The sequence below is a fragment of the Kryptolebias marmoratus genome, linkage group LG11, assembly GCF_001649575.2.
Source record: "Kryptolebias marmoratus isolate JLee-2015 linkage group LG11, ASM164957v2, whole genome shotgun sequence".
Classification (NCBI taxonomy): domain Eukaryota; kingdom Metazoa; phylum Chordata; class Actinopteri; order Cyprinodontiformes; family Rivulidae; genus Kryptolebias; species Kryptolebias marmoratus.
Window position 1 is genome coordinate 26958124 of NC_051440.1, and position 18100 is coordinate 26976223.

Below are 18100 nucleotides of genomic sequence, written 5' to 3' on the forward strand. Positions count from 1 at the left end.
CCTGCTGACCTGTCAGCCTGCTAACCTGTCGACCTGCTGACCTGTCAGCCTGCTAACCTGTCGACCTGCTAACAACAAACAACAACAGTCATAAGTGTGTGTGTGTGTGTGTGTGTGTGTGTGTTGTTAAACCCACGTTTGTTCCGTTTAAAGATATTTGGGGCAGAAAGTTGTTTTTTTTTTGGAAACCTCTGATTTATACGACGCTCTGAGGAAACAGGAAGTCCTTGATTCTGGATATCATCTTCTTAATTAAAGCTGCTCAGTCGGCGCCGGTGGGCGGAGCCTCCAGCCAGCTGCTGGTTGGTTGTCAGGTTGTTAGTCAGACAGATGTTCCACAGCTGCCTCAGCCTCCAGCTCTCTGTGCTCCTCTTCCAGGACCTAAAGCAGCCCTATCAGGGCCAGGAGCACATTGGTGCCGCTGTGGAGTCATGGCCCTGGTTCCACATCATGGATGACGCCATGCAGGGCCGCCTCTACAACAGCAACCTGGTTCTGAGTCCGGAGAGCGCCGGTAGCGCCGCCCACCACACCAGCAGCCAGCCTGCTCAGAACCAGGAGAACACGGACATCCTGGAGTTCCTCATCAAGACGGAGATGGACGACACAGTGGCGGCGGAAACAGTCGAAGGCGACGGGACGGTTCACCCGGAGGCCCCGCCCACCGCCGGGGTCCCAATGGGCTGGAGGAGGATGACGGAGTGCTCGTACAAAAGTAGGCAGAAAGAGCAGAACACTCGGTTCATGTTGGTGTTTTAACGAGCTCCAGAACTCTTAATCTGAAATCTTCCTTTCAGAATAAAACCCTTTTTGTTCTCGCTAACAGTGACCGAAGCAGAAACGGAGAGGATGATCAAACTACGAGCTGCGAACGAAGCACTTTTCACCGGCAGGAAGCACTCCGCCAAGCCGGCGTGGAGGTGAGGTCAGCTGATTTCAGAGGTTAAACAGTCAGAGGGTTCAGAGGATGGATCAGCTGATTGTGGTTCTGTCCTGCAGGGCCATCCTGTACGAGCTGGGTCTGCAGGACAAACTGACCACGGAGCAGCTGGCCAAGAAGTGGGACAACCTGAAGAGGAGGTATAAGGTGCGTCTCTGAACCGTCCCTTCACCTGTCCTCATCACCTCTTGACCTCTGAAGGCCATGATGAGGATGATGTTGGTCCTTCGTTCCCCAGGAGCTGAAGTTTCCCTCTCGAGCCGTGGAGACAAATCCAAGCTCCTGGCCCTGGTTCTACAGGATGAACGACGCCATGGAGGGCCGGTTTGCCGGCGCCGCTCCCATCCTCACCCCCATCGTGGAGGACGAAGACGAGGACTGCGAGCCGCTGTCGTCGACGTCGAAGAAACGAGCGCGGCGCAGCCGAGGGGGGATGACGGAGTTTCTGACGGAGTCTGAGATGGACCTGCTGGTTGATAACGAGGACAAGAACGGATCGTCGGCTCTGGGGGATCTGCACCGGATCACCGAGTTCACCTACAAACGTAAGACTGGAAAACGCCGAAGAAGCTGAAACTGAGCCGAAAACAAACTAAAAGCAGCAAACGGCACCTACAGGAAAAGCTAAAATAAGAAACCGATGCTAAAGATAAAATAAACAAAACTGCATCTAAAAGGAGCATCACGGTAGCTAAAAGCTAAAAGTAGCTAAAAAGACCCAAACAGCAGGTTTTAAAGGAATTAAAAAGATCTCAGTGTATTTGAAATAAAGTTAGACAAACCAGGAGACCTGACTGAACCTGCAGCCACAGAAGAGCTGATGAGAGATTAACGAGGTTTTCTTTAATTAGTTTAAGGTGGTTCTGACTCAGGTGGTCTTCTGTCTCACCCTCAGTGACAGAAGAAGACACCCGGCTGCTGATTGAGTTACGAGCCGCCAACGAGTCTTTGTTCACCGGCAGGAGGAACACGTCCAAACCCGCCTGGAGGTCAGGACACGCTCCCGTCTGAAAGTAAGCTCTTGCAGAGGTCCGTCTCTGACCTGAGGTTCTGTTTCAGGGGGATCGTGAAGGAGATGGGTCTGACGGGGAAACTAACACCTGATCAGGTGGCCAAGAAGTGGGACAACTTAAAAACCAAGTTTAAGGTGAAAACCTTTAACAGTCAGACTCAGTTTGAATAAAATGATGTTCTTGATTTGTTTCAGTTATTTAAACCCAGAAGCTGTTTTAATGAACTCTGCCACCAGAGGGCAGCGCTGTAACAGCATCATTCATTGAGGTTTGAGTTAAATCATGACTGTTATATCAGAGTAAAACCTGTTCTCTGCGGTCCGGTCTGGTCCGGTCCGTTTGCAGGACCTGAAGTTTCCTCCCCGGGGGATGGAGGCACAGACCAACCCCGCCTCCTGGCCATGGTTCCAGCTGATGAGCGACGCTCTGGAGGGGCGCTTGGCGGGAAAGGCTCCCAAAGTGACGCCCGTCTGGACCAGCGAGGAAGATGGCGTGTTCGGCTCGTCTCCGCCCCCCGACAGAGACTGTCTGATGGCGGCGGACAGGAGCAGCGTGTCGGAGCTGGAGAGCATGGTGGGCGGAGACAGCGGTGAGGCGGACGGCGGCGTCACGTACATCGACGCCAGCGGCGAGGAGTGTTCCACGCCGTCAGAGTTCTCCTACAAGAGTAAGAGTGAATCTGAGCATGGGCCAGTGTTTGTTTGGGTCTGGGTGTGTTCTGTTGGCGGTTCTGGAAAAAGCCCGGTCTGTTTGTGTTGATCAGTGTCGGATCAGGACACCAGGAGGATGATCAAACTCCGAGCTGCTAACGAGATGTTGTTCACCGGGAGGAGGAACGCCGCCAAAGCTGCCTGGAAGTAAGAGTCGGGTTCACCGACGAGCTCAGCCCCGGTTCTGTTCTGTGGATCATGTTGTGATCGTGTTGTTCTGGTTCTGGTTCTGGTCCGGTCTCAGAGCCATCCTGAAGGAGCTCGGCCTGCAGGGGAAAGTCTCCACCTACCAGATGGCCAAGAAGTGGGACAACCTGAAGAGGAGGTACAAGGTGAGCAGCGAGAAGCATGAATCAGCAGGAAGGTCTTCACTGTCTGACCCGAGTCTGTCGTTTCCCACGCTCTTCTCAGGACCTGAAGTATCCTCCTGCAGGGATGGAGAGCGCCGTGGACAGTTCCTCCTCCTGGCCGTGGTTCCACCTGATGAACGAAGCCATGGAGGGGCGGCTGGCCAGCAGCGCCCCCTTCCTCACCCCCCTCACTCAGGACGACGACCCTGACCCCGCCCCCAGGCACAGGCCCCGCCCCGTCCCCGCCCTGCCGCCCTCCTCCTCCTCAGACTTCGTCCAGGAGGAGTTTGCGGATGAGCAGAGCCGGCGCGGCGCGGAGCCGTGCGACGGGCCTCTGGGAGGACTGGAGCGGGAGTGGAAGGTGGTGGAGCGGGACCGAGCGTCCGTGGAGAGAGAGAGGGCGGCGGTGCAGGCGGAGCGGCTGTGGTTGGACCGGGAGCGGGCGGCGCTGGAGCGGGACCGAGCCCTGGTGGAGCAGGAGAGGGCGGCGCTGGCCCGGGAGAGGGAGGTTCTGGATCAGAGAGCCCTGATGCTGAACTCTGTGGGACACAGTGGACACAGTGGACACAGTGGACACAGTGGACACCTGAACAGCCTCATGTAGGCGGGACCACGCAGGAACTGGGACCGATGATGGCTGGACCTGGACCAGAAGCTGCGAGGAGTTGGACCGGGCCCTGAGGGGAGGTGGACTGGACCCTGAGGGGAGGTGGACCGGGCCCTGAGGGGAGGTGGACCGGGCCCTGAGGGGAGGTGAACCGGGCCCTGAGGGGAGGTGGACTGGACCCTGAGGGGAGGTGGACCGGGCCCTGAGGGGAAGTGATCCAGGCCCTCCGGGAACCTGGACCGGGCGCAGCAGTAACCTGGTCCGGGCGCAGCGGGCACATGGACCAGACGCTGTGGACATAAAATGTCTTCAAACAGATTCTACTGTTGGACGAGATGAAGTCCAGCAGCACCGATGTGGATCCAAACGATCTGAAGAAATAATAAATTATTTATTTATACCAGAGTTTGGGGACTGAATTGTTTGTTTGTTTGTTTGGTTCTGGACATGACTGTGCGGCTCAGTCCTGCAGGATCTGGACCGGTCCGGACCTCCTGTTCAGAACTCAGACTAACAGATCGTTTATATTTATCTGACATGTTTCCTCTGCAGGTTTAGTTAAAGATCCAGATGTGGGAGCAGCAGCTGGAGGATTGTTTTCTGCCTCCGGGTGTTTGGCTGCAACAAAGGAGTGCGTGCTGAGTCAGCGTTTTCTCTGAAACATGAGGCGTTCCAACAGGAAAAACAGGCCCGGAGAAATGTTCTGAAGCAGCTGAACGGGCCTCAGATGCCCCGACATGCCTCAGCAGCGCCACAAGACCCTGACCTTTGACCTGAGGACACGTCTGAGACCCAAACCTTTAAGAGTCACCAAAGGTTTCTGGTTTTAACTCGTCTGGTTTTAGTTTAGTTTCCAACCCGGGAAGAAATGATGACACCTGGACAGATCTCCTGTCCATCACAGAGACACATGGAGACAAACTGTCAGATGAATCAGCTGACCTCTGACCCCTGACCCCTGAGTTCTGGGTTCTGTCTGGAACAGATCCAAACTGAAATAAAACTCGAATGTTGCAAACAGAAGTTAATTGTTAACTCCTCTGTGGAACTTTTTTATGATCAGTTCCTGCTCCGGCCTCATCACAGACACACTGCTAGCTGATTGGCTGTCACCTGGCAGCAGGGGGCGGAGCCAGGTGAAGCTGTGTGTCCTGGCCTGACTCGGCACTGCTCAGTGTGAACAGCAGCAGGACGTCAGAGACATGCTGTCCGTCAGAGTGGGTCAGTTCTCCTCTTTTTACTCTCAGAGTGGCAGGAAGTGCAGCTGGTTTACCTGACAGGTGTTTACCTGACAGGTGTTTACCTGGCAGGTGTTTATCTGGACAGGTGTTTACCTGGACAGGTGTTTACCTGGCAGGTGTTTACCTGGACAGGTGTTTACCTGGCAGGTGTTTACCTGGCAGGTGTTTAATTGGACAGGTGGAGCTCAGGTTTCAGACTTTGTGTTTTTAGTTTCTTGTTTTCAGGTTTTAGGTTAGTTTACTTGTTTTAATGACAGAAAATCTGAAGATTTCTTTTATTTTTTTTATTTTCTGGTTGTTTTTATCTGTAAATATGTAATTTTTAAAAAACTTTAAATGCAAATATTGAGATTTTTTCTTTTTATGTTTTTTATCATGTAAAAAAACCTCAGATTTAAAAAGTTTAAAGGGAAATAAGAGCTGCTTTGTCTTTAATAAACTCTGAAATCGAAACAGATTCTGGGAGGATTTTTTTATTTATTCCTGGAAACAGACGAACTTCAGGAGTAAAAGAGTTTAAACACGAAATGTTTGTCTTCCTGTGCTCCCGATGAAGGACGCAGGACGCCAAGGACACGAGACATGAGAGACAAGAGACGAGTCAAAACACCGAGGAGATAAAACAGATTCAGCTGTCGAGACGAAAACCTTCAGCTCATGAAACTAATTCCCCCTGTGAGGAGCTGAAGTGTCCTCCTGTCCATCTGTCCACCTGTCCATCTGCCCTCCTGTCTATCTGTCCTCCTGTCCATCTGTCTCTCCAACCCAAACCTCAGACCTGATGTCCTCCGTCTGACGTCCAGGAAAGGAACAGCTGATGCTCAACGTTCTGTCCTCAGTTGTGGACGTGAGGACAGCCAGGGGACAGCTTCGGACGCTCGGATCTTGTATTTGTTCTCCGCAGGGTATAAAAAAGGATTCCCGGTTTTAGGGAACGCCTGGAATGCAGTCAGACGTGTTTCTGATCAGGAGGCAGAGCTGCGCCGGCGTCTGTTAGCAAAATATCTCCTGAACCACCGAGCGGGTTCTAATGAAGCTTTCTGGAAATGATCACAGGAACGTCTGCGACTTCAAGATGGCTGCCACAGCCAAAGATATGATCAGTTTGAGCAGAAACTTGTTTTAGTTTGAAGTTTTATTAGAAGAACGTTAATAAAGAATGAAAGTTTTCTGGTTTTTGGAAAGTTTATTCAGTTCTGATCCAGGTTAAGTTTCTTTTTGTCTGAGTTTGTTTTAAGGATCATGTTTGGATTCTCTGCGCGTCTCGTTTGTTGTCAGAAGACAAACAGTTGTTGATCCTGTCTCACCTGTTCCATCTGTTACACCTGTCCCCGTCCCCGTCCCTAACCCTGTTCCACCTGAATGTCTTTGTGTTGCAGTAAAATCTCGCCGAGGGAATCAGTCCAACCTGATCCGCTGTGAGTCCGCCGCCGCTGCGCCGTACTTCCTGTTCCTGCACGTCTGTACTTCCTGTTCCTGCATGACTGTACTTCCTGTTCCTGCATGTCTGTACTTCCTGTTCCTGTATGTCTGTACTTCCTGTTGGTTCCTTCATGACTGTACTTCCTGTTGGTTTCTTTATGTCTGTACTTCCTGTTCCTGCACCTCTTTACTTCCTGTTCCTTCATGTCTGTACTTCCTGTTCCTTCATGTCTGTACTTCCTGTTGGTTCCTTCATGACTGTACTTCCTGTTGGTTTCTTTATGTCTGTACTTCCTGTTCCTGCACCTCTTTACTTCCTGTTCCTTCATGTCTGTACTTCCTGTTCCTTCATGTCTGTACTTCCTGTTCCTGCATGTCTGTACTTCCTGTTGGTTTTATCGATGGTTCCAGATTCTCTGCTTCAGTTGAGCGTTTAATCTGTCTTTAATCTGATCAGATTAACAGGTGAACTGCTCCGAACGAGGACGAACTTTCTTAAATGTGTCATCAGGGAACCAAATCTGAACCCTTTGGGGGCCACAGACCAGGGCCCCCCTAAACCCCGGGGCCTCTGGACTCAGCAGGGTCCCTGGGTTTTGGGGTCCCCCGATGCTAGGCCTTAATCCGGGACGATAAAAAACATTTACAGCTGAAACTGACATCAGTGAAATCTGTTGTTAATTCTTTGGACATGCATGTCTTTTGGCATCCATTAAGGAGTGCTGCAGCACCCTCTGCACCCGTACTTCCCACAGCCTCACTGGAGTCTGAAATGCTGAATAGTTTTTATTATTATCTCCATATGAGATAAAACACAAATAAATGACTTTATTTGATTTACAGAAGGTTTCAGTTCCTCTTTACACAAAGAATCTTTGGTTCTGTCACTAATGCACCCCCATACCATCAGAGAGGCAGGCCGTCTGACCTCAGAACAGTTCTCCTCTTTGCCTCAGTCCGTTTGAAATGAGCTCTGGTCACATCTGTCTTCTTCTCTGGCTGATGGAACTTCTTGACCTGCTGATAATCTGAATGTTCCTCCAGATGTTTCTCTTTGTTCCTCTAACAGATGTGCTGCTGACCTCAGAATCAAACTGAGCTTAATTTGGATAATTTGATATGTTTACTGTTCCACTGGGAATAAAGTATTGGAGTTTTAGAGATTTACAAATCATTGTTTTCAGAACTGCTGCTGAAACTGATTTATTTTGTCCCTTCAGGGGTTTTTAAAGCTGTGGTTCTGGTGCTCTCGGTGGTTCTTGCTGTCTACCTCGTCCTGAGGTTCTACAGCGAGCCGATCAAAGGTACTGAGCAGCTGGAGATGATGGACAGATGATGTGGTGATCTTAAGAAATAAAACCAGCTGAATTCATGAATCTCTGCCTGTCCCCTGTCCTCCCTCTGGACTGAGATCTTCTGCCTCAGATCTGTTGGACGGTTTAATGGAAACAGGTTCTTTCCTCATTCCTTGTCCTCTTCTGTCCTTCAGCTCTGGCTAAAACCTCCATCATCTCCAGTCAGAACTCCAAGATTACCGCCAAGAAGCCAGGTGAGTCACGAATACACCTGATGGACAGACTGGACCTGATGGACCTGATGGACCTGATGGACCTGATGGGTCCTGATGGTCCTGATGGAGGACTGATGGTTCTGATGGACCTGATGGACCTGATGGACCTGATGGTCCTAATGGTTCTGTTGGACCTGTTGGAGGACTGATGGACCTGATGGGTCCTGATGGGTCCTGATGGGTCCTGATGGTCCTGATGGAGGACTGATGGTTCTGATGGACCTGATGGACCTAATGAGTCCTGATGCTCCTGATGGGCCTGATGGACTGATGGACCTGTTGGACCTGATGGACCTGATGGACCTGTTGGAGGACTGATGGTCCTGATGGGTCCTAATGGTCCTGATGGGTCCTGATGGTCCTGATGGTCCTGATGGACCTGATGGACCTGATGGACCTGATGGGTCCTGATGGGTCCTGATGGGTCCTGATGGGTCCTGATGGCCCTGATGGACCTGATGGGTCCTGATGGTCCTGATGGGTCCTGATGGACCTGATGGACCCGATGGGTTCTGATGGTCCTGATGGACCTGATGGACCTGATGGACCTGATGGACCTGATGGGTCCTGATGGTCCTGATGGAGGACTGATGGTTCTGATGGACCTGATGGACCTGATGGACCTGATGGTCCTAATGGTTCTGTTGGACCTGTTGGAGGACTGATGGACCTGATGGGTCCTGATGGGTCCTGATGGGTCCTGATGGTCCTGATGGAGGACTGATGGTTCTGATGGACCTGATGGACCTAATGAGTCCTGATGCTCCTGATGGGCCTGATGGACTGATGGACCTGTTGGACCTGATGGACCTGTTGGAGGACTGATGGTCCTGATGGACCTGATGGACCTGATGGACCTGATGGGTCCTGATGGTCCTGATGGAGGACTGATGGTTCTGATGGACCTGATGGACCTGATGGTCCTGATGGTCCTAATGGTCCTGTTGGACCTGTTGGAGGACTGATGGACCTGTTGGACCTGATGGTCCTGATGGGTCCTGATGGGTCCTGATGGAGTACTGATGGTCCTGATGGGTCCTGATGGGTCCTGATGGGTCCTGATGGTCCTGATGGAGGACTGATGGTTCTGATGGACCTGATGGACCTAATGAGTCCTGATGCTCCTGATGGGCCTGATGGACTGATGGTCCTGATGAACCTGTTGGACCTGATGGACCTGTTGGAGGACTGATGGTCCTGATAGTCCTGATGGTCCTGAAGGACCTGTTGGACCTGATGGGACTTGTTGGACCTGATGGGACCTGTTGGACCTGATGGGACCTGTTGGAGGACTGACGGTGTTTGTGTCCACAGATGGATCTTGTCTCGAAAAGAAAAGTTGTCCAAACGAGCAGTTCAGCTTCTTCCTGCAGAGCGGAGCTGCTAACGTGGTTCCTGCAAAGATCTGCATCAACAACAAACTGTAGGAGAACCTTTCATGTCTTCTTTGTTGTTTACTGTTTGTTGTTTTTAATAAAGTTCGGTTCTCAGCTTCACTCGTGTTTTCCTCAGAATGGTCGGAACCGTCCTGAACAACGTTGGGATTGGGATCAACGTTGTGAAACTGAACGGTGAGTTCTAGGAGGCCAAGGGGAGATGGAGCAGAACCCGACTGGAACAAACAGCTGTGGGTCTCAGTGGCTGACCCGGTTTCCTGAGGTTCTGTTGTTTCCGGTCCTCACAGCACTGTTCTCCACCCTAAACTTCCTCAGGCGGTTCCTCAGGCGGTTCCTCAGGTGGTTCTCCGTCTCAGATTGGTTCTACAGATTTGAGCCACCATGAGAACGTAAATCTGGTGCTTCAGCAGAACCTGAGCTCAGAGTAGTTCACATCAAATACCCGTTCTGATCCGTCCTTTAGGAACACCTCAGATAGGAACCCATCAGACAGATCTGAGGTCCAAACGGAACTCGGGTCCAAACAGAAAGGAACGAATCGGCAGATGTGTTAAAATTAATTTCTTTTATTTAAAAAATAAAAGTCTGAGGAATTCTGAGATTCACTGGTCTTGGTTCTGCCCTGCAGGTAGAACCGGAGAGGTTCTGAGGATAGAACACTTCAACATGTACGACGGCAGTAAGTCAACATCTGGTTCTGGTTCTGGTTCTGGTTCTGGTTCTGGTTCTGAGTTCTTGTTTGATCAGAAGGTCTGAGGGACGTCTTTTTGTTGCAGAAATCGAAGCTTTCGTCGAGTTCCTGAAGAACATCGAGACGGGTTCTGTGGTTCTGATGGCGTCCTACGATGAGCCATCAACAAAGTAAGACTCCGGTTCTGTCTGAGCCCGCCTGGCTTGGTTCTGGGAGCAGAACTAACGGGTCCTGTGTGTCGGCTCAGGTTAACGGACGAGGCCCGGAAGCTGATCTCGGACCTGGGAAGTTCTGCGATCCAGACTCTGGGCTACAGGGACAGCTGGGTGTTCGTCGGAGGGAAGGGAACGTCGGTGAAGAGCGGCTTCGAGAAGGTACCGGTACTGGTCCTCATCGGGTTCAAAGCTCCGGCTGTCTTCATGCGACAGACAGTTAAAAGTTCTGTAAAGTCAGAACCAAACCCACACGTTCTTCTCAAATGTTCCTCTGGATATTAAATATTTCAGGTTTAATCCTCAGTTTGGTTCCGGTTTTATTTACCGTTAAATATTCTGATGTTTTAGCAGAACCTCTGAGTTCTGACAGGTCTCATCTGGTCATGTTGGGTCCCAACACGCAGAACGTTCTGTCTGAGGTCTGTTCTCTGTGGAACTTTCTTTCAGCACATGAAGAACGATCAGGCGAAGAATAAATACAAGGACTGGCCCGAGCTGGTCCAGCTGGACGGCTGCATCCCAAAATACATGGAGTGACTTCCTGCTCGGTTCTGTAGAGAACTTTGTCTGAGGAACCTGCAGTGAAACCTCGGGTTTCCGCTCGGCTCAGGAGAACCTTCTGACCCGACACGCTGATGGTTTCTTATAAACCCTCAGCGTTTGGACCGTCGTCTCTGAGCTCCACCACAGAAGAAGAAAAGCTTCTCAGCTCGTCATTAGAACCCTCAGCTCTCCATGATTCATTTAAAACCTGCTTTCATGTTTTCACTTTAAAACGTTGTTTGTTGGATTGGATGGAATATTTGTGTAATAAAATGTAAAAGATGATTTTAAACCAAGTCGAACTTCTCAGTCTTTGTTTTTTAAACCTTTTATCTTTAAAAACATCTAAATTCTTCTGACTTCATGTTTGTAAAACTTTCACGGCTCATTTCTGCTCCGGTGTTTCCACGGTAACCAGGATGCTGCTCTTTGCTCTCAGCTGCAGTTAGATCGTTTGTTCTCCGTTCTGTTGGAAGACGCTCCGTGTTGGAAGACGCTCCGTGTTGACCGATCAAACATTTGATGTGACGCCTCACATCCTGCAGCTTCGTTGTTTCACAGCAAACAGATTCAACCAGGAAACACCGCGAGTAAAGAGAAATATACAGGAACTAATTTCCCTTCAGACATCCAAAAGAGGTCCAGAGGAGGTCCAGAGACATCCAGAGGAGGTCCAGAGGTCCAGAGGAGGTGCAGAACAGGTCCAGAGGAGGTCCAGAGGTCCAGAGGAGGTCCAGAGGAGGTCCAGAGACGTCCAGAGGAGATCCAGAGATGACCAGAGGAGGTCCAGAGGATGTCCTGAGATGTCCAGAGGAGATCCAGAGATGACCAGAGGAGGTCCAGAGGATGTCCTGAGATGTCCAGAGGAGATCCAGAGGAGGTCCAGAGACGTCCAAAGGAGGTCTAGAGGTCCAGAACGGGTCCAGAGGTGTTCTGGACTGGTTCTGGATCAGTTCTGGAGTGGCCCGCCTGCAGTCCTGTCCAGTCCCCAACAGAGAACCCAATAAGAGCCCCTCCAACGGTACATTTTACACCAGTTAGTGGAGCAGCGCCGGGATCAAAGGGTTTGATGTTTTAAGGAACAAAGACGAGGCTCTCACAACGAGTCTGTGACCTTGAAATCAATAGGGATCACCCCTGATCCATGAGGTGTCCAGATGTGCAGTCTGACACTCGGTGTCATCAAACTGTTCACACATAGAAGTGCAGGGAGATCGATCTGCCTGTGAAACAGCGCCTCCTGCAGTCTGAAGCTTGGAACTTGGAAGAAGAAGAAGAAAACACCTCAGTCTCTGCTGTCTTTGACAGGTTTCAGAGATGAGGACATCCTGCTCTTCATCAGCTCCTCCTCCTCCTCCCTGAGTCCAGTCATGTCTGACTGATCTGAGACCAGCAGGTCACCTGTTTGAACCCGGTTCTGATGGAGTTCAGCAGCTTCAGAAAACAGAACTTTAATTGGTTCAATCAAGTCTTTAATCCTGAGGTTCCTCCTGATAAAACATCAGGACAGATGTGAGGTTTGACCTCAGGTCGGGTCCAGGACCTCTGAGACCTCAGGTCGGGTCCAGGACCTCTGAGACCTCAGGTCGGGTCCAAGACCTCGGAGACCTCAGGTCAGGTCCAGGACCTCAGAGATGTCCACCCGTCCGTCCTCCATCAGCGTCTCCTGCAGCCGCGGCCGGCCCAGCTTCATCCACAGCTGCTGCTTCAGCTCCTGAACCTGACAGACGTAATCCTGCAGGAGAAACAGCAGCAGGCTGTGAGGACCAGAACCAGAACCAGAACCAGAACCCTGGAACTTCTCCTGGGGTTTAGTTTGCTGTGTATTTCTTCATCGTCTCACGGAGATCTTGCAGGACTTCAGAGCGATGAGGGCGGCCCGGTTCAGCACCGAGGTGTAGATTTCTGCGTATCGTTCAGCCATGAGTCCGTGAATCAGAGGACAAGTGTCCGCAGACTGGTCCTGTCCCCCGTCTGTCCACCCGTCCTCCTCCTGATTAAAACATTTAGGTTTTTATTTTATTTTACTTTAAATATCTAAACATACATTTAAAGTTGACCTTTTTTAGAAAACTCATTCAGATTTCTAATTGAATTTGTTTAATTGATATCTGACTGATTTTATCTGCGTCCCTCATTAGATCTTTCTGGTGGATTTACTGATCCTCTCGTCTGGACTCTGGACCCACCTGAGCTCCTGCATGACCTTTGACCTCAGTTTCATCGAACATTCTTATCTGTGGAGAGAAATAAAAACACGAGTTTGATTCTCCTGAAACTAACTGAGCAAACAGACTTCAGAGGTTTTAGAATCCGCCACCAGGAGGCGCTGCTGCGGACAGTTTCAGACATAAATCAAATCAAAGCTCCAGGGTTTTACCTTCTCCATGAATCAGCTGTTCGAATTAGAAACAAAACAAATAAAAACACCCAGAGTTCTAAAAGCCTCCATGGTTACAGACAGAATAAAGTTCCTTTCTGCGTGTTTTAAAAACAGCAGGAATCAAAACCGAAGCAGAGGATCGATAATGACGTCAGTCAGGTCGATCAGCTGATCACTGATCAATAATCTGTTCATCAGGGAGGAAAACACGTTTAATCAAATTCAGCACACACACACTGCTGTTTCCAGCTGTTGTCACGTGACTCTCCCAGGTGAGCTCTTGTACTCAGATAATCATTAATGTTTCTGTTGTTTTTGTTCTTCAGCTCTTGTTGCTGCTGGTTCCTCTCGGCGGACCTGAAGCCTCCACGCGCCGGGCTGAGGGAGCTCCTCCCCGGCTGCCTGAGGCCCGGGGCTCCCCGAGGAGGAGGGAGGGAGAGAGGGAGACACACACACACACACACACACACACACACACACACACACACACACACACACACACACACACACACACACACCACACACACACACACACCGCTGTATACTTACGCTGCTTTCAAGTTACCACAATAAGAGCAGGTGTTTCCGGTTTCCGCCTGAAAATAAAAGTCTGAACAGTTTTCGATGTTTTATTTATTTAGATTTCTCATTTAAACATTAAAACTGTTCTGTTGGGGTTTTGTCTCAACAGTTCTTGTTAATATAATGGTCAAATGTTTGTTTCAGGATGAATTTCAGAAATATTCTTTAATTTTCTCTGTGTTTGTTCTTCACGCGGTGCGTTTTTCTTGACTTATCTGTTGATGTTTTTGTGTTTGTTCGTTTCTTCCTGTTTTATATTTTTGTTGTTTTCTCATGTTTGCTCCAGATGTTCTCCAGATGTTAGCAAACAAGAATTTGATACATCAGTTAACTGTAACATCACTGTTTGGGGGTTTCTGTTAAATTAACTCTAGTCTTAATGAAAAAAAACCAGAACGGGTTCCTGAGAGGAACCCAGCGGTCCGTAGGCAGCGTTAGGGACTTGGACTCGGTTCTGGAACGAGGAGTGGAGGGACACCATGGGTCCTTTTAGGTTGACGGAGCAGCAGAAAGGTTCTGGACCATCTGTGGTGGAGATCTGCTGTGAAGTGAACAAATATAAACAAACTTTTTATTTTATTTTATTTGGAACTGAATAATAAAATCACAGTAATGAAAAAAAACTAATACAAAGTAAAACAACAAATATTCTGATTAGTGAAGACTTTAAAAATAACTTTTGGCTGCGGTGAATAGCTTCAGACTTTTATTGTGAAGGTCAGGTTTGTAAACATCCGGTCTGTCTCTTCTTCTCTTCCGGAACTTCACTCTCCTCCTCCGTGAACTCGGTTCGGTCTCGTTCCGTAACTTTGGGGCGTGTTCCCGCCTCTCCGCCTCCATCACAACAGCCTGATGTTCCACCGAACCGGCCGCGGACCGGAACCTTCCCGCTCCCGGGTTCGTCCGGTTCCGGTTCGTTAAAGTGGGTTTTGTTCTCCGGGGAAGCGGACTCCGACAGAAGCGTCCATCCATGCCGAACCGAACTCTGGTGAGTTACAGCTCCGGCCCGGTGGTTCCGGTTCTGGACCAGAACTCTGTTGGTTTTTCAGAGGGAGGAGGTTCTTTAGCGCAGTTCTTTAAATGAGCTCACCTGGACAGGTAACACCTGTGTGTCTGACGGTGGCTTTAGGTTGGTTCTGACCCGGTTCGGCAGCTGTGACGTAATCAGTTCTCCAGTTTCCCTCATAAAGAAACAAAGTTCTGATCCAAACTAAAGAAAACTTCAAGGAATCTGGAAACATCAAATATGTCGCTGAGGCTAACAGAACCAACAGAACCATGACCCAGAACTAATGGAACCATGACCCAGAACCAACAGAACCATGACCCAGAACTAATGGAACCATGACCCAGAACTAATGGAACCATGACTCAGAACCAACGGAACCATGACCCAGAACCATTACCCAGAACCAACAGAACCATGACCCAGAACCAACAGGACCATGACTCAGAACCATGACTCAGAACCATGACCCAGAACCAAGATCCAGAACCAACAGAACCATGACCCAGAACTAATGGAACCATGACCCAGAACCAACAGAACCATGACCCAGAACTAATGGAACCATGACCCAGAACTAATGGAACCATGACTCAGAACCAACGGAACCATGACCCAGAACCATTACCCAGAACCAACAGAACCATGACCCAGAACCAACAGGACCATGACTCAGAACCATGACTCAGAACCATGACCCAGAACCAAGATCCAGAACCAACAGAACCATGACCCAGAACTAATGGAACCATGACCCAGAACCAACAGAACCATGACCCAGAACTAATGGAACCATGACCCAGAACTAATGGAACCATGACTCAGAACCAACGGAACCATGACCCAGAACCATTACCCAGAACCAACAGAACCATGACCCAGAACCAACAGGACCATGACTCAGAACCATGACTCAGAACCATGACCCAGAACCAAGATCCAGAACCAACAGAACCATGACCCAGAACTAATGGAACCATGACCCAGAACCAACAGAACCATGACCCAGAACTAATGGAACCATGACCCAGAACTAATGGAACCATGACTCAGAACCAACGGAACCATGACCCAGAACCATTACCCAGAACCAACAGAACCATGACCCAGAACCAACAGGACCATGACTCAGAACCATGACTCAGAACCATGACCCAGAACCAAGATCCAGAACCAACAGAACCATGACCCAGAACTAATGGAACCATGACCCAGAACCAACAGAACCATGACCCAGAACTAATGGAACCATGACCCAGAACTAATGGAACCATGACTCAGAACCAACGGAACCATGACCCAGAACCATTACCCAGAACCAACAGAACCATGACCCAGAACCAACAGGACCATGACTCAGAACCATGACTCAGAACCATGACCCAGAACCAAGATCCAGAACCAACAGAACCATGACCCAGAACTAATGGAACCATGACCCAGAACCAACAGAACCATGACCCAGAACTAATGGAACCATGACCCAGAACTAATGGAACCATGACTCAGAACCAACGGAACCATGACCCAGAACCATTACCCAGAACCAACAGAACCATGACCCAGAACCAACAGGACCATGACTCAGAACCATGACTCAGAACCATGACCCAGAACCAAGATCCAGAACCAACAGAACCATGACCCAGAACTAATGGAACCATGACCCAGAACCAACAGAACCATGACCCAGAACTAATGGAACCATGACCCAGAACTAATGGAACCATGACTCAGAACCAACGGAACCATGACCCAGAACCATTACCCAGAACCAACAGAACCATGACCCAGAACCAACAGGACCATGACTCAGAACCATGACTCAGAACCATGACCCAGAACCAAGATCCAGAACCAACAGAACCATGACCCAGAACTAATGGAACCATGACCCAGAACCAACAGAACCATGACCCAGAACTAATGGAACCATGACCCAGAACTAATGGAACCATGACTCAGAACCAACGGAACCATGACCCAGAACCATTACCCAGAACCAACAGAACCATGACCCAGAACCAACAGGACCATGACTCAGAACCATGACTCAGAACCATGACCCAGAACCAAGATCCAGAACCAACAGAACCATGACCCAGAACTAATGGAACCATGACCCAGAACCAACGGAACCATGACCCAGAACCAATGGAACCATGACCCAGAACTAATGGAACCATGACCCAGAACCAACAGGACCATGACTCAGAACCATGACCCAGAACCAACAGGACCATGACCCAGAACCAACAGGACCATGACCCAGAACCATGACCCAGAACCATGACCCAGAACCAACAGAACTATGACCCAGAACCAACAGAACCATAACTCAGAACCATGACCCATAACCAAGATCCAGAACCAACAGAACCATGACCCAGAACCAAGGGAACCATGACCCAGAACCAACAGAACCGTCTGGAGAACTCTTGATCAAGACCACTTTCCAGGAGAACGTCTGGCTGCCTGGAGAGGAAGAACTGAGGACCGGATCAGGAGCTGCTGGTTCTGGATCAGGTGTTTCTGGTTCTGGATCAGGAGCTGCTAAGTTAACAGAACCTTGGTGTAACGTTGCTCAGGCAGCGTCTGATCGGATCATAAACGGTTCTGGTTCAGAACCTCAGAACCAGAACCTGAGTTGGATTGTTTCGGCACAGAGCCGCTCCTCACTGAGAAGATCCAGTTTCTGATCCGATCAGGAAGGAAACCCGACACCGGCCGGGTTCTGCATCAATAATCCATGAAGAAGAAGGCCACTTCCTGTCAGGAGGACATCACTTCCTGTCAGCTCTTCATGCCCGCGCCCCAGGAGGCCCGGTTCTGAGGGCGGGTCCATGCTTGGGGTTCCTGATCCAAACCCAGCAGAACCCGTGAAGCTCGGGTCTTTATTTATGTTTCCTGAAACGTTAAAGATTCAGCTCTTCATCGTTTAGGAGAAAAGATCCGTTTGGAAACAGAACGTCAGCAGAACCTTTCCTTCTCAGCATTAAAGTCCTCCAGCCTGCGGTTCTGTGAAGAAGGAACCGGACAGATCACATCGGTGCAGATCCTCCGCTCCTCCTGTTTCTGTGGGATGAAAGTGGATCTCCGCCTGCAGAACAGAACCACTCGGTTCTATAAATATCTCCTCTCTGGGCTCCGGTCCAGCTGATGGAGCTCCTGGCAGAACGAGGTCTGACCTCAGGCTCGGGTTCCAGCAGGGAGGATCTGCGGCCCGGCCGTCCAGAACATTTGTCCAAATATAAGAACAGTGTTTAGATAAAATAACAGAACTTTAATTCTGACAACATTCATTTAAATAAATCAGATTTAAGGGTTCTGTTTGGGACCTCAGAGGCACATTCTGAAAATCACAGTTTTTGTCACGGTTAGGGTTCCTGCCTCCTGCCTCCTGCCTCCTGCCTCCTGCCTCCTGCCTCCT

The 18100-nt window shown here is 49.8% G+C and overlaps 3 protein-coding genes across 4 annotated transcripts in view; all 3 read left to right on the forward strand.

Annotated features, from left to right (window-relative positions):
* The window catches only part of LOC108251027, a 9010-nt gene extending 4985 nt beyond the window's left edge, over positions 1-4025 (forward strand). For both annotated transcript variants that reach the window (XM_017441178.3, XM_037978298.1), the window contains 10 exons: positions 379-715; positions 827-920; positions 1000-1087; positions 1179-1485; positions 1836-1929; positions 2000-2087; positions 2299-2620; positions 2717-2810; positions 2908-2995; positions 3075-4025. In XM_017441178.3, coding sequence (XP_017296667.1) covers positions 379-715; positions 827-920; positions 1000-1087; positions 1179-1485; positions 1836-1929; positions 2000-2087; positions 2299-2620; positions 2717-2810; positions 2908-2995; positions 3075-3617 — 2055 coding nt within the window. In that variant the 3' untranslated portion in view covers positions 3618-4025. The remainder of the gene's footprint in view (positions 1-378; positions 716-826; positions 921-999; positions 1088-1178; positions 1486-1835; positions 1930-1999; positions 2088-2298; positions 2621-2716; positions 2811-2907; positions 2996-3074) is intronic.
* A 140-nt stretch (positions 4026-4165) lies between these two features.
* Positions 4166-10995, forward strand: LOC108251028 (protein FAM3C). The gene is made up of 10 exons (XM_017441180.3): positions 4166-4841; positions 6241-6279; positions 7504-7587; positions 7773-7832; positions 9168-9276; positions 9366-9424; positions 9879-9929; positions 10027-10111; positions 10189-10315; positions 10604-10995. Exons 1-10 carry the CDS (start codon positions 4823-4825, stop codon positions 10691-10693), a joined length of 723 nt encoding a protein of 240 aa, XP_017296669.1. The 5' UTR covers positions 4166-4822; the 3' UTR covers positions 10694-10995.
* A 3430-nt stretch (positions 10996-14425) lies between these two features.
* Positions 14426-18100, forward strand: part of LOC108251024 (carbohydrate sulfotransferase 8) — an 11783-nt gene continuing 8108 nt past the window's right edge. The window contains exon 1 of the mRNA XM_017441173.3: positions 14426-14652. The gene's annotated coding sequence lies outside the window, so the exon portion shown is untranslated. The remainder of the gene's footprint in view (positions 14653-18100) is intronic.